The sequence below is a fragment of the Oncorhynchus gorbuscha genome, linkage group LG08 (genome assembly GCF_021184085.1).
Source record: "Oncorhynchus gorbuscha isolate QuinsamMale2020 ecotype Even-year linkage group LG08, OgorEven_v1.0, whole genome shotgun sequence".
In the NCBI taxonomy this organism is placed as follows: domain Eukaryota; kingdom Metazoa; phylum Chordata; class Actinopteri; order Salmoniformes; family Salmonidae; genus Oncorhynchus; species Oncorhynchus gorbuscha.
Genome location: NC_060180.1, coordinates 51,655,860 through 51,682,494, shown reverse-complemented (window position 1 = coordinate 51,682,494; position 26,635 = coordinate 51,655,860). Strand labels below are relative to the sequence as shown.

The following is a 26,635-nucleotide window of genomic DNA, read 5'->3' as shown; positions in this document are numbered from 1 at the left end:
AAAAGACCAGTTCTTAATGTCCATCATATCACATCCTCATTATATTCTGTTTATTTCTTAGAAGAAAAGGAAGAAGAAAAAAAGAACATTGATTCTAACGTCCGCTAATGGCTGCAAGTAAAACATTGTCTTAGGCATCACACTACCCTTAAAGGAATACCCAAGTTTTTAACTTACAATTGACTCGGACACAGCCATGGCACAATAGCCAAGAATAAAAACCAACCCTGTAAAACCAACCCTCTCTCCACCCATACACATTCTTTTTTATTCCAGGGTCGTTGCTCTAACACATTGGCTGTTGTTTACAGGCCAAAATCATTGGGATCAAGAATACATAAAAGGTAGCGTAAATATCTTATATATAGAAATATATAATATAACTCTCACTTAGAGAAATACTACCAGTGGTGGAAAATGTACCCAATTGTCATACATGAGTCAAAGTAAAGATACCTTAATAGAAAATGACTCAAGTAAAAGTGAGTCACCCAGTAAAACACTACTTGAGAAAAAGTCTAAAAGTATTTGGTTTTAAATATACAGTTGAAGTCGGAAGTTTACATACACTTAGGTTGGAGTCAATAAAACTTGTTTTTCAACCACTCCACAAATTTCATGTTAACAAACTATAGTTTTGGCAAGTCGGTTAGGACATCTACTTTGTGCAAGACACAAGTAATTTTTTCAACAATTGTTTACAGACAGATTATTTGACTTATAATATTTCACTGTATCACAATTCCAGTGGGTCAGAAGTTTACATACACTAAGTTGACTGTGCCTTGAAACAGCTTGGAAAATTCCAGAAAATTATGTCATGGCTTTAGAAACTTCTATTAGGCTAATTGACATCATTTGAGTCAATTGGAAGTGTAACTGTGGATGTATTTCAAGGCCTACCTTCAAACTCAGTGCGTCTTTGCTTGACATCATGGGAAAATCAAAAGAAATCAGCCAAGACCTCAGAAAAAATATTGTAGACCTCCACAAGTCTGGTTCATCCTCGGGAGCAATTTCCAAACACCTGAAGGTACCATGTTCATCTGTACAAACAATAGCATGCAAGTATAAACACCATGGGACCACACAGCTGTCATACCGCTCAGGAAGGAGACGCGTTCTGTCTCCTAGAGAGTAATGTAATTTGGTGGGAAAATGGCAAATCAATCCCAGAACAACAGCAAAGGACCTTGTGAAGATGCCGGAGGAAACAGGTACAAAAGTATCCATATCCACAGTAAAATGGGTCCTATATCGACATAACCTGAAAGGCCGCTCAGCAAGGAAGAAGCCACTACTCCGAAACCGCCATAAAAATGCAAGACTATGGTTTGCAACTGCGCATGGGGACAAAGATCGTAATTTTTGGAGAAATGTCATCTGGTCTGATGAAACAAAAATAGAACTGTTTGTCAATAATAACCATCATTATGTTTGGAAGAAAAAGTGGGAGGCTTGCAAACCGAAGAACACCATCCCAACCGTGAAACACAGGGGTGGCAGCATCATGTTGTGAGGGTGCTTTGCTGCAGGAGGGACTGGTGCACTTCACAAAATAGATGGCATCATGAGGAAAGGAAATGATGTGGATATATTTTAGCAACATCTCAAGACATCACTCAGGAAGTTAAAGCTTGATTGTAAATGGGTCTTCCAAATGGACAATGACCCCAAGCATGTGAGTGGTTAACCTAAGACAGGGAATTTTTACTAGGATTAAATGTCAGTAATTGTGAAAAACTGAGTATAAATGTAGTTGGCTAAGGTGTATGTAAACTTTCGACTTCAACTGTACTTAAGTAACAAAAGTAAATGTAATCGCTAAAATGTACTTAAGTGTAAGGGTCTGTGTGTAGCTGGTGCAGAGGAGTCAGGCGCAGGACAGCAGAGATGAGTAAATGAAAGTAACTTTACTCTAAGTCATCAAAATACAAGAGAATTACCAAGCCCACAATACAGACCACAATACAACAAACAATCACACAAACATACATGGTGAAACAGAGGGTTAAATAATGAACAGGTAATTGGGGAATTGAAACCAGGTGTGTAGGACAAAGACAAAACAAATGGAAAATGAAAGGTGGATCGGCGATGGCTAGAAGGCCAGTGACGTCGACCGCCGCCCGAACAAGGAGAGGGACTGACTTCGGCGGAAGTCGTGATATTAATTATCAAAAGTAAAAAAGTATAAATAATTTCAAATTCCTTTACTAAGATGGAAGCATTTTCTTATTTTTTTACATTTACGGATAGCCAGGGGCACTCCAACATTCAGACATCATTTACAAACGAAGCATGTGTTTAGTGAGATCAGAGGCAGAAGGGATGACCAGGGATGTTCTGTTGATGAGTGCGTGTATTGGACCATTTTCCTGTGTTGCTAAGCATTGAAATGTAACAAGTCAGGGAAAATGTAAAAAGTACAATACTTTCTTAACGAATGTAGTTGTCAAAAATGTAAATAGTAAAACAACGTACAGATACCCCAAAAAAACTACTTAAGTAGTAATATAAAGTATTTTTACTTATGTACTTTACACCACTAAGTGCTTCCATAAGCCAGTTATTGTGTTAGTTATACCATTAACTTGAATCAGTTTATCCCAATGTTAACCAGCCCGCCACACACTAATAGAGACAACAACCATGTTGAAAATACCTAATCCATTTGACGGTGTGTATCGGAACAATAATAACCCTTTACATTTTTATATTGAGATATATTTTTTAAATGTAAAAGGGTAATAACACCAACTATTTTAGGATCGTATAGGCCTACTGTCCTGTTGGAAGATGAACCTTCGCCCCAGTTTGAGGTCCTGAGCACTCTAGAGCATGTTTTCATTAAGGATTTCACTGTACTTTGTTCTGTTCATCTTTCTCTAGATCCTGACTAGTCTCCCAGTCCCTGCCACTGAAAAGCATCTCCACAGCACCATGCTGCCACCACCATACATCACCGTAGGGATGGTGCCAGGTTTCCTCCAGACGTGATGCTTGGCATTCAGGCTAAAGAGTTCAATCTTGGATTCATCAGACCTGAGAGTCCTTTAGTTGCCCTTTGGAAAACTCCAAGTGGGCTGTCATGTGCCTTTTACTGAGGTGTGGTTCCGTCTGGCCAATCTACCATAAAGGCCTGATTGGTGGAGTGCTGCAGAGATGGTTATCCTTCTGGAAGCCCTGTCAGAGTGACCAATGGGTTCTTGGTCACCTCCCTGACCAAGGCCCTTCTCCCCCATTGCTCAATTTCGCCGGGGGCTGCCAGCTCTAGGAAGAGTGTTGGTGGTTCCAAACTTCTTCTATTTAAGAATGATGGAGGCCACTATGTTCTTGGTGACCTTCAATGCTGCTGACATTTTTTGGTACTGTTCCCCAGATCTGTGCCTCGACACAATCCTGTCTTGGCGCTCTACGGACAATTCCTTTGACCTCGTGGCTTGGTTTTTGCTCTGACATGCACTGTCAACTGTGGGTCCTTATATAGACAGGTGTGTGCCTTTCCATATCATCTCCAATCAAATGAATTTACCACAGGTGGACTCCAATCAAGGTGTAGAAACATCTCAAGGATGATCAATAGAAACAGGATGCACCTGAGCTCAATTTAGAGTCTCATAGCAAAGGGTTTGAATACTGATGTAAATAAGGTATTTCTGTTTTTTTTTACATTTGCAAACATTTCTAAAAATCTGCTTTCACTTTGCTATTATGGGGTATTGTGTGTAGATTGATGAGGAAAATGTGTATTTAATCAATTTTTGAATAAGGCATTATCGTAACACAATGTTGAAAAAGTCAAGGGGTCTGAAAATATTCCGAACACACTGTTGCCTAAGATGTCTGAGAACACCACATAATATGAGCTGAATTATAAACATCAGGGAATTTTGCCCCTTGAAAAGTAAAACTATTATGATAGTGTCTGTTTGCATTGTCAGTTGGATCTCTGCAACATTCTTAATTTAGCATGAACAGTATTTGTATTTATATTACATTTACAGAATTTATGTGACATTTTTCTGGCATGACGTCAAAGCTCACTCACTTCTCTATAGCCTCTGACGTCACATCAGAGACCACATTTTTGGGATGTGCAATTGTCGCCAATGATCACAAGGCCCTAAAATCCTGAATTATCCATTTGATTAAAATATTCCCTTCAGTTCCCATGGATATGGCACATAAAACCCCGTCGTCTCAACCTCAGTCTTGAAACATTACTGTTTATGCTGACCTACATACAAAAGTACATAGTTAGACTGGGATGTCGGGTATCAGGCTCCAGAGACCTCTCACACACAGACAGACATGGCAGCCACAGCCCGATCCACCATCCCATGACCAAAGGACTCCAACTGAACCGAAATGCACTGGAGGGTGCACGTTACATGTTAAACATACAACCTGGCTCTAGTCTGTGGCTCTGTACTCCTGGGGGCCCCTCTCTCCTCTCTGTGCTTCCCTTTGATATGTGGCACAACCTGACACCTTCAGGGGCAGAGGAGACTCAAGGGGAATGTTAAACGCTCCATCCTTTAGAGATGAAATGCTCCACATAAATCATTGATTAGCCTTCACCCCTCCCATACCCACCCCCATCTACCACCTTGCTTCCTGGCTAGATGGCTGAAACGGTGCAAACGCATGTTATTTTATCATTAATAGCACTTCTGCCAATTAGGGACACATTTTTGGCGGTTTGGCCTTATAGATGTAGAGCTGTAGAGGACAGCAGTCGTAAAGGGGTGGCCACATTGTTCATCTTCAGAGGGGAAATAGTTGTAACAAAAGAAAAACAGAACAGAGGCTGTTGTGTGGTTGGTAGTGGTGGATGGGCATACTCAGATATTTGGTGGTAAATGCGTGTGTGTGTGTGTGTGTGTGTGTGTGTGTGTGTGTGTGTGTGTGTGTGTGTGTGTGTGTGTGTGTGTGTGTGTGTGTGCGTGCGTGCGTGCGTGCGTGCGTGCGTGCGTGCGTGCGTGCGTGCGTGCGTGCGTGCGTGTGACTGTGGATCCAAATCAAGTATCCAAAATGTGTGAGTGCGTGTGTACAGTATAGGTTTAGTATGGGGATCTCATAGTTTTTTGGTCATGTAGATCTCTGATAAGTGTTCCTCATCTCTTGTCCTGTCTCGCCCGGGTCTGATAGCCCACACTATTAACTTGATGTCACCCTTTCCCCTGACATGTGTCTGTCCTGCTCTGCCCTGCCATGGATGTGGAACTACACAGATATAATGATCCTATCCTACTAGTGCCTCAGCCGCCCTGTGTGCAGTACAGACTGTTCTATGCGGATAGCCTGTCACAGACATCTATTTGTGACAGCAGTATAGTGAATAACAGTATAACAGGCATGGGTTATAGGACAAAATAAACAAAATAACATTTAATATGTTTTCTTGTCACATACACCGGTTACGTGCAGTGAAACGTTTGGTTTTAGCTCCCACCCTGGAATATATCCCCCATCCTGGAACTACAAGGCATCTGCCACTGATGGCTACAGTGGACGGAGGCGGGTTTGAGCGTAGGGAGGTGTGACAGCGACGGTAATATTTCATTGGCCAGACGTGCTAGACAAACAGCCAGAACATCAAATCGGGAAGACTAGTAAATTATGTCGTTCATTTCCAAACGTTCCCTCCGCATCATGCGTAGGCTAATGTAAACTAAAGCAGTAGATTACACATACCCATCCCCCGTTCTCCTGAATCCAGTTGAGCAGTGGTCCATTTAGATACTCTGTCATCCACACCGCGATATGATCCACCTGCGACGTCATCTCCTTGTTCACGCATTCCACGCATATTGTGCCCCCGAACTCGAAGAAGGCGATAATCCGTCCCCAGTTAACCCCATCCCTGAACAGCTCGTCTATCACCTCTCTAAATCTCCTCTCAGCCGTGGAGGATGTGAGATACAGCTGGTGTGACATCTCTGCGAAGTCGGGCTGGTACAGTCTTTCGAGTTCGTCCCCGGCCTCACGCAAAACTCTGTGAATAGCTGCATGCGGGTCCGGTTGGGAGAGCCATTTGGAAAGACGAGGGACGCTGCCCGGTCCGCCGTTATTGGCCCCGTGGCACCGCCGTGCCAAACCCGGCCGAGGAGAAATCATCGACCCATTATTAGCAACACCTTCCTCCTCCTCGGCATCCTCGAAATCCCACGCATATCCTCGTTTCAAGAGTTTGTGACAAATGTACTTTTCCACTATAAAGCGGTTGTCGTCGTTTGCCATTATGATTGCCACTGATGACCTCCAAAATCCTCGTTTTTAAGAATAATACATCATAATTGTATATATGCACTGCATCGCACAATACATCAGATCAAACGAAAAGTGTATTTCTGAGAAAATGTTCTGTTCAAGTTTTTAGGATAGCTGCCTACAATTGAACGGTGCAAAACGAAACACTGGAAAGGAAGCGATATGTGTGGATTGAAAAACGGCCCCTTCACCCAACTAGGCTGAAACCGTGAAAAGTCCAAATATAAACCACGTTGAATTTCCAAATGTTCCAAATTGTGCTCTCAAAATAAAATATTCGAAGCGTTGTTCAAAAAGTGGCGACAGTTCCCTTCTCTGTAGACTCCAAATCTAGACAGCCAGAAATACGGAAGAGATAAAAAATATTTTCCATATGCACATAATGTACACTACAAATACATGACCGAAAATCTACATATGAAGGTCAACGTCGCATGCATCCAGAATATGATACCGAAAACTATTCCAGCGGCGTTTTACGCATACAGAAAGACGTTTTGAGTGAGGAATGTATCCCACAATTGCTGCCTGTTGTACACTCTTTGCTGCTTTGCTGGTGAGGTATTTCTTGTGTCAGGGGCGTTTCTAGGATTTAAAGACATTAGGGGCTTAGCCCAAAGCCAGTAGGGGGGTCCGGGGGCATCCTACCCCAGTAAAAAATAAGAAATTTCAAGAGCTAAATGCATTAATTTGGTGCACTTTGAGATGGACATTGAAACATTAGAACATTGAGAGATTAGATATTTTTCAGGTAACTTGCACTTTCCCACCTGCCATAGCAGACACTGCCAGTACTTAATTACAGAAACTATGTGGGTCTCTCTACTGGAACACTCTCTACTCTTTACTCTGGAACACATACAGTGCCTTCAGAAAGTATTCACACCCCCTGACTTTTTCCAAATTTTGAAATTTAAAATTGAAGTTTAAAAGCCTGATTCAATTTAGATTTGGTGTCACTGGCCTACACACAATACCCCATAATGTCAATGTGGAATTATGTTTTAATTACTTTTAGACTAATTAATTCAAAATGAAAAGCTGAAATATCTTGAGTCAATAAGTATTGAATGAAATCATCAACAGTGTCGTCGTTTGCCATTATGATTGCCACTGATGACCTCCAAAATCCTAGTTTTTAAGAATAATACTTCATAATTGTATATATGCACTGCATCGCACGATACATCAGATCAAACGAAAAGTGTATTTCATTGGATGTAGTGATCACAATATAGTAGCTATATCAAGTAAAACCAAAGTTCCAAAGGCTGGGCCTTTGGAGGTCATACAAGAGGTTTTGTAGTGATTCCTATGTTGTTGATGTAAAGAATATTTGTTGGTCTGTGGTGTGTAATGAGGAGCAAACAGACGTTGCACTTGACAGATGTAATTGCTTATCCTAATTACTAATAAGCATGCACCCATTAAGAAAATGACTGTAAAAACTGTCAAATCCATGTGGATTGATGAGGAATTGAAATATTGTAAAGGCAAAAGGAATGGCAAATAAGTCTGGCTGCACAACCAATTGACAAACATACTGCAAATTGAGAAATCATGTGACTAAAAAGAAGAAGAAACTACACTATGAAACAAAGGTAAATTACATAAAGAATGATGGTAAAAAAGCTTTGGAGCACCTTCAATGACATTTTGTGAAAAAAGGCAAACTCAGCTCCATCATTCATTGAATCAGATGGTTCATTCATCACGAAACCGATTGATATTGCCAACCGCAAGATTAGCACATTTAGGCATGACATTCCAGCAACAAATGCTGACACTACACATCCAAGTATATCTGACCAAATTATGAAAGACAATAATTATAATTTTGAATTCCATAAAGTGAGTGTGGAAGAAGTAAAAAAAAGTTTTGTTGTCTATCAACAATGACAATGCACCGGGTCTGACAACTTGGTTGGCAACTTACTGAGGATAATAGCGGACGATATTGCCTCTCCTATTTGTCATATCTTCAATTTAATCTTACAAGAAAGTGTGTGCCCTCAGGGCTGGAGGGAAGCAAAAGTCATTCCTGCTTACTAAGAATAGTAAAGCCCCCTTTACTGGCTCAAATAGCCGACCAAACAGCCTGTTACCAACCCATAGAACTGTTCATTCATGTGGTCAGGTGCCACAAATAGGGACTTTGGAAAATTGCAATTGGCTCAGAACACTGCAGCATGGCTGGCCTTTGGATGTACATTAATAATATGCATGTCAATCTCTCCTGGCTCAAGTGGACATGTTGAAAGCACCGAGCTGTCTGTCAAGCACACAGCTCAGACACCCATACATACCCCACAAGATATGCCACCAGAGGTCTCTTCACAGTCCCCAAGTCAGGAACAGATTATGGGAGGCACACAGCACTACATGGAGCCATGACTACATGGAACTCTATTCCACATCACTATGAAATAACACATATGGAATCATGTAGTAACCAAAAAGGGATAAACAAATCAAAATACATTTTATATTAGTGATGACAGCTTTGCACACCTTGACATTCTCTCAATCAGCTTCACCTTGAATGCATTTCAATTAACAGGTGTGCCTTCTTAAAAGTTCATTTGTGCAATTTCTTTCCTTCTTAATGCATTTGATCCAATCAGTTGTGTTGTGACAAGGTAAGGGGGTATACAGAAGATAGCCCTATTTGGTAAAAGACCAAGTCCATATTATGGCAAGAACAGCTAAAATAAGCAAAGAGAAATGCCAGTCCGTCATTACTTTAAGACGTGAAGGTCAGTCAATATGGAAAATGTCAAGAACTTTGAACGCTTCTTCAAGTGCAGTCGCGAAAACCATCAAGCGCTATGATATAACTGGCTCTCATGAGGACCACCACAGGAATGGAAGACCCAGAGTTACCTCTGCTGCAGAGGATAAATTCATTAGAGTGTCGTGTCTTTGGCTATGCCGGATTAAGCGATATGACACGCTATTCTATAAAATAATTTCTCTGTAATTAATATTACCTGATTGAGCTAATCATGTAAATGTAATTAACTACAGAGTCGGGGCACCACAAAATAATATTTATAGAGCTGTTATTTTCCGAATAAACTCTTAAAGACCTAGTAATATTTTACATCAATAGCAGTCAATATTAATCCTTACCTTAATTCAGTCTCATCTGAAAGTTGTAAATTCTTGGTTATCTGCACGAATCCTGGCTAACAAGTTGAATCAGCAATACAAAATTGGGTTTAAATATTTATTTGCTAAATAACTAACTAATCACACAGAATTACACATATACATAATTAATCATTACTTGATTACTAATTACGGCATAAAGGAAAACGTCCCTGGTGGGCAGAACAGATATGACAGCTGTTTACACAATAGAAAAGGGTGCAACGGCCGTCGTCGGTGGAAGAAGGTGAGGACCAAGGTGCAGCGTGGTATGTGTCCATATTTATTAAATGAACACGGAAATAACAATAACAAAGAGAAACGACCAAAAACAGTTCTGGCTGGTGCAGACACACAACAGATAACAGAACACTATAACCCACCAAACTCAAAAGAAAACAGGCTCCCTAAATATGGTTCTCAATCAGGGACAATGATTGACAGCTGCCTCTGATTGAGAACCATACCAGGCCAAACACAGAAATAGCAAATCATAGAAAAACTCACATAGATAACCCACCCAACTCACGCCCTGACCATACTAAAACAAAGACATAACAGAAGAACAAAGGTCAGAATGTGACAAAGGGGCTGGGTTTGGGTGAAAGAGCGGGAAGATTGAGGGACACAGGGCGAAGCTGTGCTATCGTAAATACAGTATCTTATGCATTCTAAATTACCGCCCATTTGGAAAAGGAAAATGCAATAAATATTTACTCTGAGCTGTGCTTCAGTAGGTTGGTGGTAGATGGAAGGCCGTGCTGCCCAACCGAGTCCTTTGTCCTTGGTGGTCTCTGGTGGTCAATTGGATACTTTGTAGTCACGTCGTTGTGTGGCAGACGGGATACTCTGTCTGTTCCTTCCTAACCTGCATTTGCAGCTGCTGTTGCTAACTCAACGGCTAGGAGGTATCACTTCTAAAGTGAATAAGAGTTCAAAGTTCATACCATTCGCAACCAAAGCTCATGCTGATGTTGGCTTTGAACTGACATCATATTCATTAAGTACAACTGCATATGTTCAATTGGTCGGATTACCAGAATATAGTTTATTTCCCCCCACCTTCTGATGTTCCCAGAATCTCTATGTTAACCAAGGGGTTTGCAAATGTAACATCAGTAGGATAGAGGGAGGAAAAAGGGGGGAAGAGGTATTTATGACTGTCATAAACCTACCCCCAGGCCAACGTCATGACAAGGACCACCACAGGAATGGAAGACCCAGAGTTACCTCTGCTGCAGAGGATAAGTCCATTAGAGTTACCAGCCTCAGAAATGGCAGCCCAAATAAATGCTTCACGTAACAGACAAATCTAAACATCAACTGTTCAGAGGAGACAGTGTGAATCAGTCATTCATGGCCGAATTGCTGCAAAGAAACCACTACTAAAGGACACCAATGACAAGAAGAGACTTGCATGGGCCAAGGAACACGAGCAATGGACATTTGACCCGTGGAAATATGTCCTTTGGTCTGGAGTCCAAATGGTTGATTTTTGGTTCCATCCGCTGTGTCTTTGTGAGATGCGGTGCGGGTTAACGGATGATCTCCGCATGTGTTTTTCCCACAGTAAAGTATGGAGGAGGTGTTATGGTGTGGGGGTGCTTTCCTGCACGGCTGACACAGCATTCTGCAGCTAAACGCCATCCCATCTGGTTTGGTTTTAGTGGGACTACCATTTGTTTTTCAACATGACAATTTACATTTACATTTTACATTTAAGTCATTTAGCAGACGCTCTTATCCAGAGCGACTTACAAATTGGTGCATTCACCTTATGACATCCAGTGGAACAACCACTTTACAATAGTGCATCTAAATATTTTAAGGGGGGAGGGGGGTGAGAAGGATTACTTTATCCTATCCTAGGTATTCCTTAAAGAGGTGGGGTTTCAGGTGTCTCCGGAAGGTGGTGATTGACTCCGCTGTCCTGGCGTCGTGAGGGAGTTTGTTCCACCATTGGGGAGCCAGAGCAGCGAACAGTTTTGACTGAGCTGAGCGGGAACTGTACTTCCTCAGTGGTAGGGAGGCGAGCAGGCCAGAGGTGGATGAACGCAGTGCCCTTATTTGGGTGTAGGGCCTGATCAGAGCCTGGAGGTACTGAGGTGCCGTTCCCCTCACAGCTCCGTAGGCAAGCACCATGGTCTTGTAGCGGATGCGAGCTTCAACTGGAAGCCAGTGGAGAGAGCGGAGGAGCGGGGTGACGTGAGAGAACTTGGGAAGGTGTTTGAACACTAGACGGGCTGCGGCGTTCTGGATGAGTTGTAGGGGTTTAATGGCACAGGCAGGGAGCCCAGCCAACAGCGAGTTGCAGTAATCCAGACGGGAGATGACAAGTGCCTGGATTAGGACCTGCGCCGCTTCCTGTGTGAGGCAGGGTCGTACTCTGCGGATGTTGTAGAGCATGAACCTACAGGAACGGGCCACCGCCTTGATGTTAGTTGAGAACGACAGTTTGTTGTCCAGGATCACGCCAAGGTTCTTAGCGCTCTGGGAGGAGGACACAATGGAGTTGTCAACCGTGATGGCGAGATCATGGAACGGGCAGTCCTTCCCCGGGAGGAAGAGCAGCTCCGTCTTGCCGAAGTTCAGCTTGAGGTGGTGATCCGTCATCCACACTGATATGTCTGCCAGACATGCAGAGATGCGATTCGCCACCTGGTCATCAGAAGGGGGAAAGGAGAAGATTAATTGTGTGTCGTCTGCATAGCAATGATAGGAGAGACCATGTGAGGTTATGACAGAGCCAAGTGACTTGGTGTATAGCGAGAATAGGAGAGGGCCTAGAACAGAGCCCTGGGGGACACCAGTGGTGAGAGCGCGTGGTGAGGAGACAGATTCTCGCCACGCCACCTGGTAGGAACGACCTGTCAGGTAGGACGCAATCCAAGCGTGGGCCGCGCCGGAGACAATGACCCAACACACCTCCATGCTGTGAAAGGGCTATTTTACCAAAAAGAAGAGTGATGGAGTGCTGCATCAGATGACCTGGCCTCCACAATCCCCCAACCTCAACCAAATTGAGATGATTTGGGATGAGTCGGACCGCAGAGTAAAGGAAAAGCAGCCAACAAGTGCTCAGCATATGTGAGAACTCCTTCAAGACTGTTGGAAATGCATTCCAGGTGAAGAGAGTGGTTGAGAGAATGCCAAGATTGTGCCAAGCTGTCATCAAGGGAAAGGGTAGCTATTTGAAGAATCTCAAATATTAAATATATTTAGATTTGTTTAACACCTTTTTGGTTACTACATGATTCCATGTGTTATTTCTTTGTTTTAATATCTTCACTATTGTTCTACAATGTAGAAAATAGTGAAAATAAAGAAAACCCTTGAATGAGTAGGTGTTCTAAAACTTTTGACCGGTTGTGTATACTATCTACCTGCTCCCTGCTGCCCAGGCTGTTCTGTTCCCCTCATGGAAGATGAGAGTCCACTACTCAAAAAGAATATGTAAAACCTCACATCCACCCACAGTACACACAGTAGCCCCCCAATAACCACCCGGCTGAACACACACACTGTACATCAAAACCGAAACGCTCCGTAATGGTACAAAACATCTCCTCCACTCAACATCTGTAAACACAGGAGCCAGGATTGATCAACTGTAACCATAGGTTGTGTATGTATCTAGGCTGTGCAACCCTCAGCAACGGAATAATGTAAGCTCATAATCCAAACAAAGCAAACACAGATACACAAATACATTTTTTACAATTTAGTCATCTAGTGAAGTGGTTCTCAAACTGTGGGGCGTGTCCCTGTGGTTGGGGCGGGAGGTCCCAACAAGCCCATGTCAGCTAATGTTTTTTAGCCTATAGATTTTGTGGTTTGAGTCAACTCAAATATCACACGAATTCACATTAGACATTAGACATGGCAAAATGTGAAGAAAAGTTAGTTTTAAAACTACAAAAAATGTTCTCTGCACCCCATGACAGAATGTGTAGAATTGCAGGAAATATGCTTTAAACCTGGAAAAAAACATCTCCGCAGATGGGAGAGCTGTGAACAGTTGGTGTCATGAGCAGTGCTTGTGCCCATACAAATAGACATGGCGTGTGCATGCGCGCAGGGGTGGTGTGGAATGTTGTGAGTGAAAAGGTTTGGGAACTCTTGATTTAGCAGAGTCTTATGCAGACCTACTTACAGTCAGTGCATTCAACTATGTATACTTATACATATGGTATAGGTTAGGTTCCATACCAGTGTAATAACAAAGCCTAAAAGCTTTCAAGAGGCCTGTGTTCAGTAGCCTACTGAGTGCAGAAACCAATTATATATTTAACCTAAAACAGAGATCTAGATGGGCATTGGAAGGAGGAAAAACCCCACCTAGAACTAAAACAGGACACATTGTAAAAGAAAAAAGATAAGAAAAAATGACATTTTCCAAAGTTATTTATTTTGTTTTATTATGTAAGAAAATAAGACAAAGCAACATTGTTCTACTCCTTACATTTTTATTTTCAATGGCACACAAGGTGAAATTCTTACCCGTTTGGCAAAAACAAAACAGAACAAAACACAACCAATATAATGGGAACAGAAGCAGAATGCATCATGACAATGACAATATTCAGTAGTACTGTACTTATAAACTCTATATAATCTTTTAAATATCTCTGGACGACACCAACGAATGGGAAAACTAGAGCATTTGAAAACTTGGTGGTAGTGTTTTAACATATTGTGAGCATAGGTTTAATTTGCATAGCTTAAGTGTTAAAACAAAATAGCTTTGTCCATGAACTACATATTATACCAAATGTCTATCAACTACAACATTAATGTGTTGCTAAAAGCAAAACAACTCACACAGATGATAACATGACACTTTGCTGGACAGTGACAGTATGCCTTGAACCAATGTCAAATGAGAACCTCAGAGTTGAATCATGCATTCTCACTTCCGACATTTTGGTTTTGAGTAAGCCCTTTTTGTACAAAAACTAAACTGGAATTGACGACAACAACAAAAAACACGGTAAAACAGTTGGCATTTTCATTGAAAAATCATATCAAATTAACTGGTAAACCACAAGAAGCTCAAGTCAAGTTTTTTTTCTGTGGATGAAATTGGATTATTTTAGCATTAACATCTGTAGTTCTCTCTTAAGGCTTGGAATGGGTCCCCACAATTGTCGTGCTTGACTGCATTACAAACTATTTCTAGGATAGAACAGAGAAGCAACATCAGACAAAATAAATCTCAAATAGTTGCATCGTACTTACAGAAATGGTCTCTTAATACATCTTGGCATTCAAATATTGGTGGCTTTTCAAAAGATGATGTATATTTTCTGATTTGTAGCGTATTGTTTGTGTTAAAGTGAAGTACATTCTCCACATAGTTGATCGATGGAAGGAAGACTTGCATGAGCTCGCATTTTCCTCTTTAGAGGACTTCAGGAGGGATCTGTGAATACTTACCGAGACAAATAACAATCAGATAGGAACGCATTGGATGACGTCCACAGTGACTGTGCATGAAATGTCAAATCAGATAATACAATAGCACACAGAGCTCCTCAATGAGCTTGCCAGTCCCTCTTCGTCTCTTGGCCTCTATATAAAATACAGCTCTGGCGCCCTCTCTAGGCCCAAGGGGACTTTCCTCGAACCTGCGAGTCACACCCCATGCCTTGTGCTGACACCACCCCATCAATCTTATTAAGGAGGCAAAATATGTACACAGATCACACATACAAAGACCCTCAACCCCCTCAGGAAAACAGGAAAGAGCGGTCATCAGCTGTTAGTGGATTTGTTCTTCTACTACATCGTATGACTGTCCAATGCTGACCTTTAACCTGCCGCTTCTACCTCAGGTAAAAAACACAAATAAGATGGCGTGAAAGTGACAGGCAAATAAGAGGAATACATTACAGAGGAGGTTTCTCTTTTTTTCCCAGCCAACACCAGTGTCCAATGGATTTTCTCTCTCCCTGGAGTAGGCTGAGTCAGTGTATAGTCCTTCAAACACATTGTAAAATAACACTGCATTAAAATCTCTCCCATCGGCTTCTTCACAAAGCCCCTACATGCACAGCACACACAAATTCCTTTGTACTTCCACATACAATCTCTCTACTTGAAAATGCCTTGGATGTTTATTTCCGGGAAGCAAATTACATTTTTGCATTGCCCTCTTGCAATGCCCAATCTCATTACTGTTTTTATTTTATTTAACCTTTATTTAACTATGCAAGTGAGTTAAGAACAAATCATTTTTTACAATGACGGTCTACCCAGACCAAACCTGGATGACGCTGGGCCAATTGTGTGCCGCCCTATGGGACTCCCAATCACGGCCAGATGTGATTCAGCCTGGATGCAAACCAGGGACTGTAGTGTTGCCTCTTGCACTGACATGCAGTGACATTTACATTTACATTTAAGTCATTTAGCAGACGCTCTTATCCAGAGCGACTTACAAATTGGTGCATTCACCTTATGACATCCATAGACTGCTGCGCCACTCGGGAGCCCAAAACGACTAAAATCACCTCGAAGTTAATGCATCCACAGCATGGGCCAAAACACCACACGACATAGACAGCACAAGGAGGGGCCAAAACACCACACGACATAGACAGCACAAGGAGGGGCCAAAACACCACACGACATAGACAGCACAAGGAGGGGCCAAAACACCACACGACATAGACAGCACAAGGAGGGGCCAAAACACCACACGACATAGACAGCACAAGGAGGGGCCAAAACACCACACGACATAGACAGCACAAGGAGGGGCCAAAACACCACACGACATAGACAGCACAAGGAGGGGCCAAAACACCACACGACATAGACAGCACAAGGAGGGGCCAAAACACCACACGACATAGACAGCAAAAGGAGGGGCCAAAACACCACACGACATAGACAGCACAAGGAGGGGCCAAAACACCACACGACATAGACAGCACATGGAGGGGCCAAAACACCACACGACATAGACAGCACATGGAGGGGCCAAAACACCACACGACATAGACAGCACAAGGAGGGGCCAAAACACCACATGACATAGACAGCACATGGAGGGGCCAAAACACCACACGACATAGACAGCACAAGGAGGGGCACAGGTTACAACAGAGTGAATATAGAGGAAAGAAGCCCTGCCTGCAAAAGAAAAAGCTTTGGAAGGCGGAACAGAACGCATTTAGTGAAGATAGAGTTTAAGGTGATTAAGCTAGCTTAGTCAGAATGGTCTGCATGACATACAGTATTGTTTGCGTTGGTATTTTGTCAGACTCTTGGTAAAGGAATTGCAGGTCAACACCTCTCTGCATGGAAGGGAAAAAAAGTAAATGTCAATGGAATAATGACAAAATGGCTGCCAAGGATGGTATGTGTCACATCATCGGTCAAGTGGAAAAGACATCCGCCATCTTCTTTACTTAGATATTATCACTGGTGGATGAGATGACTGGCCATTTAGCCTACCCAGGGTTGTGCCCTCTAGGGGAGAAGGGGATGGGAGAGGAGTGGTGGCTCGGTTGGGTTCTTCAGTGGCTACGACTCTGGGAGGATGGAGATGCGGGGGAGGGGGTGTATGAGGGAGGAGGTTGGGGTGGGCGTGTTACTCCCGCTTGTCCGCTGCTTTGGACTGCTCCCTCTCGATCATACAGCGACGCACAAGAGCCGAGAGCATGTAGCCGTCAGGCCCCACAGAGCTGTTGAAGTTCCCCTGCTGTAGGGGTCACAAAGACATGGCCTTCCGAAAAAACGCTTCATCACACTTCTAGAGAGCTATTCTCTCTATGGTCCTGACTGGAAGGGTCGTACTGATAACGCTTTTTGTGTTGGCCTAAGGCAGAGTAAATGTGATAGTGACAGTTGTTAAGAACGCAGTCTCTTACCACAGCATCCTTGACCACGATTTTAGCAACCTGCTCCGGCTGAGTCACTCCAGACGTCTCGGAGATCAGTCTGGTCTCTAAAGGCTATGGAATGGACGAAGAGAGGAAATATAACGCGAGGCGTCAGAGTAAAAGACAAAAGAGAACTTTCCACTTTTTCATGAGGAGACTTACCTTCGTCCTATTCTCCTCTGCTAGTCCTGATGTGTCTGTGTCAGGGGGGGGGGGGGGGTAGGCCACCGTTACATAAATGTTATATGGCTTCATCTGCATGGAGGAGTAGAGGAAAGAGTACATTCAATTAGCCACAAAGAGGCCTTTTGGCCTCCAACCTGGGTAGGAGGAGGAACTAAATTACTACCCACTTCCATCTGCAGGGACTCAGCCAGACCACGAAGGGAAAACTTTGACGGGGAGTAGGCAGTGTAGCCAAACATGCCGATCTGGTCAGCCTGGGAGGAGACAAACATGATGCGTCCCATCCTCCGCTCCTTCATAGTGGCGATTACGGCCCGTGTGGGATACACACTGCCCAGGTAGTTCACCTCCATCGGACTCTGTTATAGACAAGGGAAGGAGCACAAAAAGTCATTCATGATGTATTACTATTATTATAAATGAAAGCTGAGTAATACCCATACTACTGGAGCAAAAATAGTCCTGCAATATGTTACGTGTTATATATCTGTGCGGTTTCCATAGTAATAGCATTTCTCTGGAGGGAGGCCTAATGAATTCAGACCCTTAACGAGGCATGTGACCAGCAGTGGAATGGCAGTATGAGAAGGAGCCAGGCTCCTTCCAGGAATTGTAATGAAGCCAAATAAATATACAGAACAAAAATATAAATGCAACATTCAACAATTTCAACAATTTTACTGGGTCACAGTTCATATAAGGAAATCAGACAATTTAAATAAACAAATTAGTCATTAATCTATGGATTACACATGACTGGGCAAGGGTGCAGCCATGGGTGCGCCTGGGAGGGCATAGGCCCACCCACGGGGGAACCAGGCTCAGCCAATCAAAAAGAGTTATTCACCACAAAAGGATTTTATTACAGACAGAAATACTTCTGTTTCATCAGCTGTCAGGGTGGCTGGTCTCAAACGATCCCGCAGGTGAAGAAGCTGGATGTGGAGGTCCTGGGCTGGAGTGGTTATGAGGCCAGTTGGATGTTCTGCCAAATTCTCTAAAATTACGTTGGAGGCGGCTTATGGTAGAGAAATTAACATTAAATTGTCTGGCAACAGCTCTGGTGAACATGCCTGCAGTCAGCATGCTAATTGCATGCTCTCTCAAAACTTGAGACATTGTGTTGTGTGACAAAACTGCACAATTTAGAGTGGCCGTTTATTATCCCCAGCACAAGGTGCACCTGTGTTATGATCACGCTGTTTAATCAGCTTCTTGATATGCCCCACCTGTCAGGCGGATGGATTAGCTTGGCAAAGGAGACATGCTCACTAACAGGGATGTAAACAAATTTGTGCACAAAATGTTTTGAGAGAAATAAGCTTTTTGTGCGTATGGAACATTTCTGGAAACTTTTATTTCAACTCATGAAACATGGGACCAATACTTTACATGTTGTATTTATATTTTTGTTCAGTGTACATTAGGATGTGAACAGCCACATTTCCCCATGGTCATTATCTTAGTATTGGAACAATCCCTTCATGCACACACTTGTGAACACACACACACGCGTACACACAATATAATTTCCCTTCGGTCATTATCTCTGAATCTGGACAATCCCTTGACTGTGAGAGAGCGAAGAAACCTGCCACCTCTTTGGCCTTGAATTAAACCGCTCTCTCATTCTTCCACTGCAAACCAATCTGCTGCAGACTTAGACTGCATTCTCATCTTGCCTTATGGTTTGCTAACTGCATTTTAAACTAAAAGCTGAACCCTCGATTCCACCTTCAGACACACATCAAACCCATTGACTGTTCAGTCTGGGAATCTAAAATCTCCTCTCATATTCAGAGTTAGTTTTGGCACAACATCAATGTTTTCTGAAGCACATACTGTAGGTGTTGGGTTTCTGTGTTCACCCTACCAGCCCTGTCTGTCTATTCCCCTGGTTAGTTACAGTAGCCTCCCCAACCTACTAGTTACCTACTTACTCTGAAGCGCTCCACCTCCACCTCCTCAAACTTCCCAGAGAAGGACGTCCCAGCACAGTTCACCAGCATGTCCACCGGACCAAGCTTCTCTTGACACTAAATGGATTCAAGTTACATTGATGTTTTCATTTGCAAATAATTATACAAAAGTTCAAATCACCAATGTTCCTTCAAATTTGTTTTCTGTAACTGAGCAAATTTCAGGTCTGCTGAGCTCAAACTTGAACCTTGTGAAAATTCTGTGTAACTTTTGGTACACATTTACTGCGAACAATGAGGCTGTACCTGCTTTAAGTTACAGTTATAACAGTGGCCAAGTAAGCTACTGTGGCTATTTGATCATAATGTAGGACTACCATAGTGGACTACCATCAAAAACAATGGAGAAAATGAATCCCATAACATTTTAACATGGAAATAGCTGTTCTATCATTCAGCCTATAGTAGCAGCCAATGTGTGGTGTTCAAAGTAGGCCTACATTCCATGAGACCTTTGGAAAAAATAATGCAGGGCTTGACATTAACCCATTTATCCAATTGCCCCCAGGACCAGGAGGTGACTGAAAATGTTGTGGTGTTTGATGCAAGAACCCACTTTACAAAATAAAATGCATTATTATTCCCATACAATTATTACAGAGAATAAGACAAATTATTCTACCCTCTACCTATTGGCTACTTAGTTTATTCAAGATATGTCTCAAAATACAACACTACCCTTTCAGACAGAAAAATAATTATTTACCTGACATCTTTACCTGACTTTACCTGCATACGTTGTGTGCCCTTGTAGGAAGCAACCACTCCCCCATTGCTGACTAAAAATGAGCTATAACTGGGCTAATAACTCACTTACTAGAAAATAATATGAATACATGTGCACATGTGGCTACATGCAGCTCTCGCTTTGATCTCAAAACAAGCTTGCGAACACTCATGCTGTGAACACAGTCCTGTTCAAAGTGAATGGCACAGATCCACATATGGCAATGGTCTATTTGCATATAGGGATACTGCATCTCTGGTTATAGCGCACTGGGTTGGTAGAGTATAGGTTGTGCCTGTCAATGCAATAGAATCCTACTCCAATGCGCTCTGCCTACAAGAAAATCTCTTGCATAGTTAGCTTTGTTTCAGTATGTTGCATTGAACGTGTCTGATATTATGTTGATTCGATCCCAATTCTCACAGTAGAGCGAAACATTGATAGTGTTAACTAAAAGGTAAAACCTAGAAAGTTGAGTGAAGTTCAATCACGTGCCTCTCTGCAGGGGCTGATATTTCCTCTGTGGGGGCTGATATTTCCTCTGCTGCGAAGCAGTCCCGGGAGAGCTGCGCTCCTGAGAACAACTTGGAGGGAAGATTGCCTGTCACTTGTGATTTACCTGCTTAATCACACTTTCCACCTGTCCGTAGTCCTTGGACACATCAACTGATATGCAGAGCACAACCCGAGTGGAAGAGGAATGTGAATACCAAAACAGTCAGTGCTCGTGTAAGAAGTTGCTAATGTGATCATTAGGGTCAATATTTTATCATTTACTTGCATCCAAAAAAAGAGCCTTGTCTTTCTTCTTCCAGGTTGTACTAAAACATGTAGCTACGTAATACATACCTGCTTATCATTAATCGCACATTTCTCTACTTCTTTTTTCGCTTGTACCAATTTACTCTAAAGAAAAGGACAGAAGGCTTGATAAATGTGCTGTCTGGGTGAAGAACAGGGCAAAAGAGTCAAGGACATTGATGTTTTTAAAATTTTATTTCTGCTAACCTCATCTCTTGCCACTCGTGTGATGAATGCTCCTTGTCTGTAGCACTCCATAGCAATGCTTTTCCCTATTCCACTGAAGCCTCCAGTGACCTGCAGGTTGAGAGGTGGTAGGTGAGAGAGGAGGGGCATTCCTTCTGAAGTTAAATACAAGGGCTGTGCCCCGGGGGTCAAAGTCCAACATATATAGGTAATTATAAACTGGCTGGTTTGAACCCTGAATGCTGACAGCTGTGGTATATCAGACTGTTTTACAATAGGTATGACAATGCATGTATTTTTTACTGCTCTAGTTACGCTGGTAACCAGTTTATAATAGCAATTAGGCACCTCGGGGGGGCTGTGTTATATGGCCAATATACTATACCCTCTCGTGCCTTAATGCTTAATTATAAATGAGACTTTTGCAAGTTAGTACATGTGTTTCTTTTACACGAATGTCCTGGTTTTGACTAGCTTTGACTACCTACAGATGCAAACCACAGATGCCAGTATTAAAATACTAGTTTTCACTAGAGAACTGGTGTGTTACTAGCTGTCAATTCATTGTAGGTGTAGACGAGATGGGCTATCTGTTGTGTGCACGCGCAGTTTCTTAGCAAATGTATTCACCTGCAACACCTACTGTGCAATGGTCACTTACCACGACGTGGGCCCCATTTAATTTGAGAGGTTTTGGGCTAATCAAAGGGGATATCATATACAACAGCAACACGAATGCAACGATGAATGCAGCAACGACTAGAACCATGATAAAAGGCTAAAGGAGCCACCAGGAATTGAAGAAAAGCAAATCCGTGATCGTTGAACTCAACCCTTCCTCATAGGACATGGGTGAAACTGCCAGTTTGGTTAGCTTAGTAGCTAACGTTCGCTTTTGGACTCTGTTGGAGAGAATCGTGGGGGCTGGTCAAAGGGGTGGCGACAGAGGAAGAGTTTTCTAGCAGTATGTTTGGCAGCGAGTCAGAAGCATTTCTCCTAAAAACCAATCGCTGTGGTGGACCCACTGAGTTATAAGGTGGATCTCGCACTCTGTTCCTGCCGAGCTGCAACATAAACCAAAACGACCACTGTGAAACAGGTAAGAATAACGAAGTACTTCCGGGGCACAAATTTTTGAAATTTTTTAAAACAAGATTTCCTTCCTGTATGCGTTGTAAATGCACAGTATGTTGTGACACCGTAAAATGTGAGTCATTATACTCAGCAGTATTTCTAGGTTCCAAATCCACAATGTTTAGACCCAGAGGACCGTCACTGCGCATTTAGCGGCCAATCAGTTTAAATCCAGTAGTTTTTTTCATGTTGGACATGCATATTCTATCCTACACCATTTTCAGTACCTTGTGTCACTTCTAGTTTCCAAATCCACAGTTCTGTGGGTTTTATGCTGGACTACAACCCCAAAAGGCGTATTGCCGCCACCGACTGGACGGTTTGGACAAGGTAAAAAAAGAAAAAAGAATATCCATACGTGATAGTGAAACTAACTTTATCCACCCAAATAGCAATAGTACATTGACAAAACAAAACTCCAATCTCTTCCTTCTTTCAATTCTCCATATCTCCCTTCTCAGGCTCTACGGCTTGTGATAATATTCCATGTAAGTCCTTCGCAGAGAAGTCTTTCAGCCCCAGGTTCCGCTCTCACAATGATATCTATCTACCTGGACCTTCTCACCACCTTGGCAGGAGCATTTATCACCATAGCTATAAAGACCCCCCTAACCTTTAAAATGTCAGGATCCTGCTGGTGAAGGCCTACACCACCATGGACTGGTCAAGTGCACTATTCACACCCTCAATCCCTTTAACAGCTGCTGCATATGATATGCTCTGGATAGACTTTGGCCACCTCATTCTCTTTCACCCTTGTGGGGGCATTTGAAAAATGTGGCTTCTTCTTTCCCACCACAATTGCAACATGTCACTTTCGTAACACATAATAGGATCTTTTCCACAAGTTGGACATCTCGGCTTCTCCCTTCTGCAAACACTTGAAACATGACCAAAATCTTTACAAATATCACACTACCTTGGTCTTAAGATAAATGCTCTGACTCTGTAGTTAATATACCTTATTAACTGCATTTGAGTAGGGAGAGACTCTATACCAAAAAAAAAACAGATACTCTTCACTCCAGGAATATTTTTCATCTCTTCAACATCTACTTCCCATGAGACTCCAGATATAACCCCCCTGAGGAGTGCCCTGCTTCTAAGAGACACACACGACACTTCAAACTTAGCAAATCGGGTGAGACGAAACACACGTTTCTTCTGCTCCTCAGAAGCAAAACAAATCTAAACCAGCCCGACTCTCCTGATCCTAACACCCTTCACTCTACCCAGCACTCTGTCCTCCAGTATGGATATCTCAAATGGATTCCTCAAGATCAGTAATTCGATCATCTGCTCCTCATTTACAAACCGTACTCCTACAAGATATGAAGTGACATTATCATCACTGTACTCTACTTTTCTCTGTTTTCCTTTCTTTTTGACAATATTCCAATGATCCTTGATTCTACCGCCATTAGAATCCACTTCATCATCCACTTCTGGCATCTTTCTGAATAGATGCGTTGCCTAAAATCCCAAATCCACAGTTTACACCTAGAGGAGCGTCACTTCTCATTTTGCGGCCCTTAAAGAGTGGTCAATTGGCTTAAATCCAGTCGTTTTCTTTCTCCAAATTGCACATATATATTGCACCATACACAATTTCCTGTACATTGTCACAGTAAAAGTGGGGTCCATTGTACCCGAGAGCACTTGTAGTTTCCAAATCCACAAAGTTTACACTCTGAGGAGCTTCTCTGCTCATTCTACAAACAAACAATGCGTTTATTCAAAAAATGAAGATACAATTTGGTTAAAATAAAAAATATTTAAAAAACTTTATTCATCAGTGAATTAATCAATAACTTTTGTGAAATTGATCATCGATATTAAAACAACATTTTCAAATGATATGCATTATTCTATTCATCTCATGGGCTGAGTGAACCTACTGGGCATAACCTGGTTGAATCAGGTTGTGAATCAACATTGTTTCCACGTCATTTAAAGAAGAAAATATATTGGATGATTGTGGTGATAGTAGCCTGTAGGAACATAATCATACTAGGCTACTGCCTCATATTTTATTAGTCTAGCAAAACACTTGACCTGATGCACGTTTTGGCACGTAAGTCTGGCATATTTAAACGTATAAAGTCTGTAGCATTCTCATCGTTAGGATAATGTAGGTCATTTACAGGTATGCCCGTCTAAAATAGTTAATTTATTGTTTCGTAATAAAGATATTGTCCTGAATTAGTCATTCAGCAGGGTTATTGCGAGAGTACAAAAGTGCAGACTGGACCCTGTTTTTACGGACACAAACAATAAATCGTTTTTCCTGTACAGTGCCATATTGTAACGTGTACGAGTACAGGGAGTGAATCATTTAATAAATACATGAACGAAAACACGAAAAGCGTACAGACATTAAACACAAACAGAGTAAATGAGGCCTGGGGAAGGAACCAATGGGAGTGACAGATTATAGGGAAGGTTATCAAGAAGGTGAAGTCCAGTTGAGTGAGGCGTTGGTGCGCGTAACGACGGTGAAAGGTGAGCGCAATACTCAGAAGCCTGGTGACCTAGAGCGCCAGTGAGGGGGTATACGTGACACATAGTGTCCAGGCACCCCACCTTAAGCTATTTGACCATAGTAGAAGTCCAGCAACACTTCATATAACCTAGATTTTGTTCTAACTAATCTGCTTTGTACAGATAATTGTGTATGTTGCAATATGCATGTCCAATATGTAACACGTACTCCATTACTGCGACAATGTACAGGAAATGATGTATGGTGCAATATGTACAGTGCATTTGTAATGTATACAGACCCATTGACTTTTTCCACATTTCGTTACGTTAAAGCCTTATTCTAAAATGTATTAAATTAAAACATTTCCTCATCAATCTACACACGACACCCCATATATAAAAAAACATACCTTATTTACAAAAGTATTCGGGCCATTTGCTACGAGATTTGAAATTGAGATCAGGTGCATCCTGTTTCCATTGATCATCCTTGAGCTGTTTCTACAGCTTGGAGTCCACCTGTGTTCAATTCAATTGATTGGAAATTATTTGGAAAGGCACACACCTGTCTAGGTCCCACAGTTGACAGTACACGTCAGAGCAAAAACCAAGCGATTAGGTAGAAGGAATTTCCCCTAGAGCACCAAGACTGGATTGGGTCGAGGCACAGATCTGGGGAAGGGTATCAAAACATTTCTGCGGCATTGAAGGTCCCCAAGAACACGCTTGTAGCATCATACCCAAGAAGACTCCAGGTTGTAATTGCTGCCAAATGTGTTTCAACAAAGTACTGACTAAAGGGGCTGAATAATTATGTAAATGTGCATTTTTGTAAAAAAAAATTGATCTATTTTAGAATGAGGCTGTAGCGTAACCAAATGTGTAAAAAGTTGAGGCGTCTGAATTCTTTCCGAATGCACTGTATTTCTAATATGACAGGATGATAGCAGTGCAGGCTGTGTCATGTGTGATATTGTGAGGTGCTATACAAATTTGACAGTGGCAAAACGGGGACTTCAAATAGGCCTATCGCATCTGAAGGCACTATGTCTGTATGCTGGGTTTGGGTTTGTACCCGGGTCATCTGTGAGCCACAAGAATGTGTTAGGCTTTAGATGAGTGACTTCCTTTGCTCTCTGGAGCAGGGCTCCTTTTGAAAGGAGGAATTACTGAGGTGGAGTAACTGAAACTGACAATACGTTGTGTCTGTGACGCCTGCCGTTTGGTGAGACGCAGACCTGGTGGTGAAACTGGGAAGACATTGTCCTTTTTGAAGCAGTCTTTACCTGATAAAGCCATGTTAAAACATGGCAGGTAATCAGTGAGAGCTGCAGAAGCCAATGCGGTGTTTCAGATGCCAAGCTTATGGTCATTTTTCAACAGTGGGTAGGAGGGAGATTCCGAGATGTGTGCAGGAGTGCATGGGGCAAAGGATGAAAAAACCTGTCAATTGTAGGGGTGCCGATATTGCGGGGGATCAGAAGCGTCCAGTGTGAGAGAGGTTGATATTGTCAGAAGGATCAGAAGGGGTCACATGCTGAGGCAGTTAAGAGAGTAGAGGATGATGGGTCAAGGGTGAGAAGTAGGCCTTTGCCAATACAGAGTGATACGAATTTGGTTGGCTTTTTAGATTTCTTTGCCACAGTTATCAGCTGTACCACAGAAATGGAACGTGAATCACAGAAAATAGATGTTGTGGTGGCAGCTGCAGAGAAGTATTTGGGTGTATGACGTTTTACTGCAGAAAAGTTATGCTACAAGGTGTGTTGAACAAAGTGGGCCTGGTGTAGGATCAGGTAGAGTCAAAGTATTGGAACGGGATG

At 42.4% G+C, this 26,635-nt stretch overlaps 2 protein-coding genes across 6 annotated transcripts in view; both read right to left on the bottom strand.

Annotated features, from left to right (window-relative positions):
• LOC124041790 (apoptosis regulator Bcl-2-like) overlaps positions 1–6,840 on the bottom strand; it is a 58,737-nt gene extending 51,897 nt beyond the window's left edge. The window contains exon 1 of the mRNA XM_046359819.1: positions 5,701–6,840. Coding sequence (XP_046215775.1) covers positions 5,701–6,246 — 546 coding nt within the window. The 5' untranslated portion in view covers positions 6,247–6,840. The remainder of the gene's footprint in view (positions 1–5,700) is intronic.
• Positions 6,841–13,874: 7,034 nt separating this feature from the next.
• Positions 13,875–21,343, bottom strand: LOC124040916 (3-ketodihydrosphingosine reductase-like). Of its 5 annotated transcripts, none has more exons than XM_046358030.1 (8): positions 21,216–21,292; positions 21,057–21,113; positions 20,703–20,791; positions 19,442–19,537; positions 17,669–17,860; positions 17,478–17,570; positions 17,304–17,387; positions 13,875–15,405 (listed from the first exon to the last, which is right to left on the bottom strand). In XM_046358030.1, the coding sequence occupies exons 4-8, from the start codon at positions 19,508–19,510 to the stop codon at positions 15,238–15,240; spliced, it is 606 nt and encodes a 201-aa protein (XP_046213986.1). In that variant the 5' UTR covers positions 19,511–19,537; positions 20,703–20,791; positions 21,057–21,113; positions 21,216–21,292; the 3' UTR covers positions 13,875–15,237. The 5 variants fall into 5 exon arrangements, with proteins under 5 accessions (XP_046213986.1, XP_046213987.1, XP_046213983.1 ...); XM_046358031.1 differs by lacking the exon at positions 20,703–20,791 and adding an exon at positions 20,827–20,873 and having other exon boundaries at positions 21,216–21,281; XM_046358027.1 differs by lacking the exon at positions 20,703–20,791 and having other exon boundaries at positions 21,216–21,343.
• Positions 21,344–26,635: the final 5,292 nt, after the last annotated feature.

Coding starts and splice junctions, on each gene's coding strand:
- LOC124040916 (XM_046358027.1), bottom strand. CDS start 21,266: ATGGAGTGCTACAGACAAGGAGCATTCATCACACGAGTGGCAAGAGAT. Junction 17,861..19,441: donor TGGAGGTGGAGCGCTTCAGA/GTAAGTAGGTAA, acceptor TGTCTATAACAG/AGTCCGATGGAGGTGAACTA. Junction 17,571..17,668: donor CTGAGTCCCTGCAGATGGAA/GTGGGTAGTAAT, acceptor TCCTCCATGCAG/ATGAAGCCATATAACATTTA.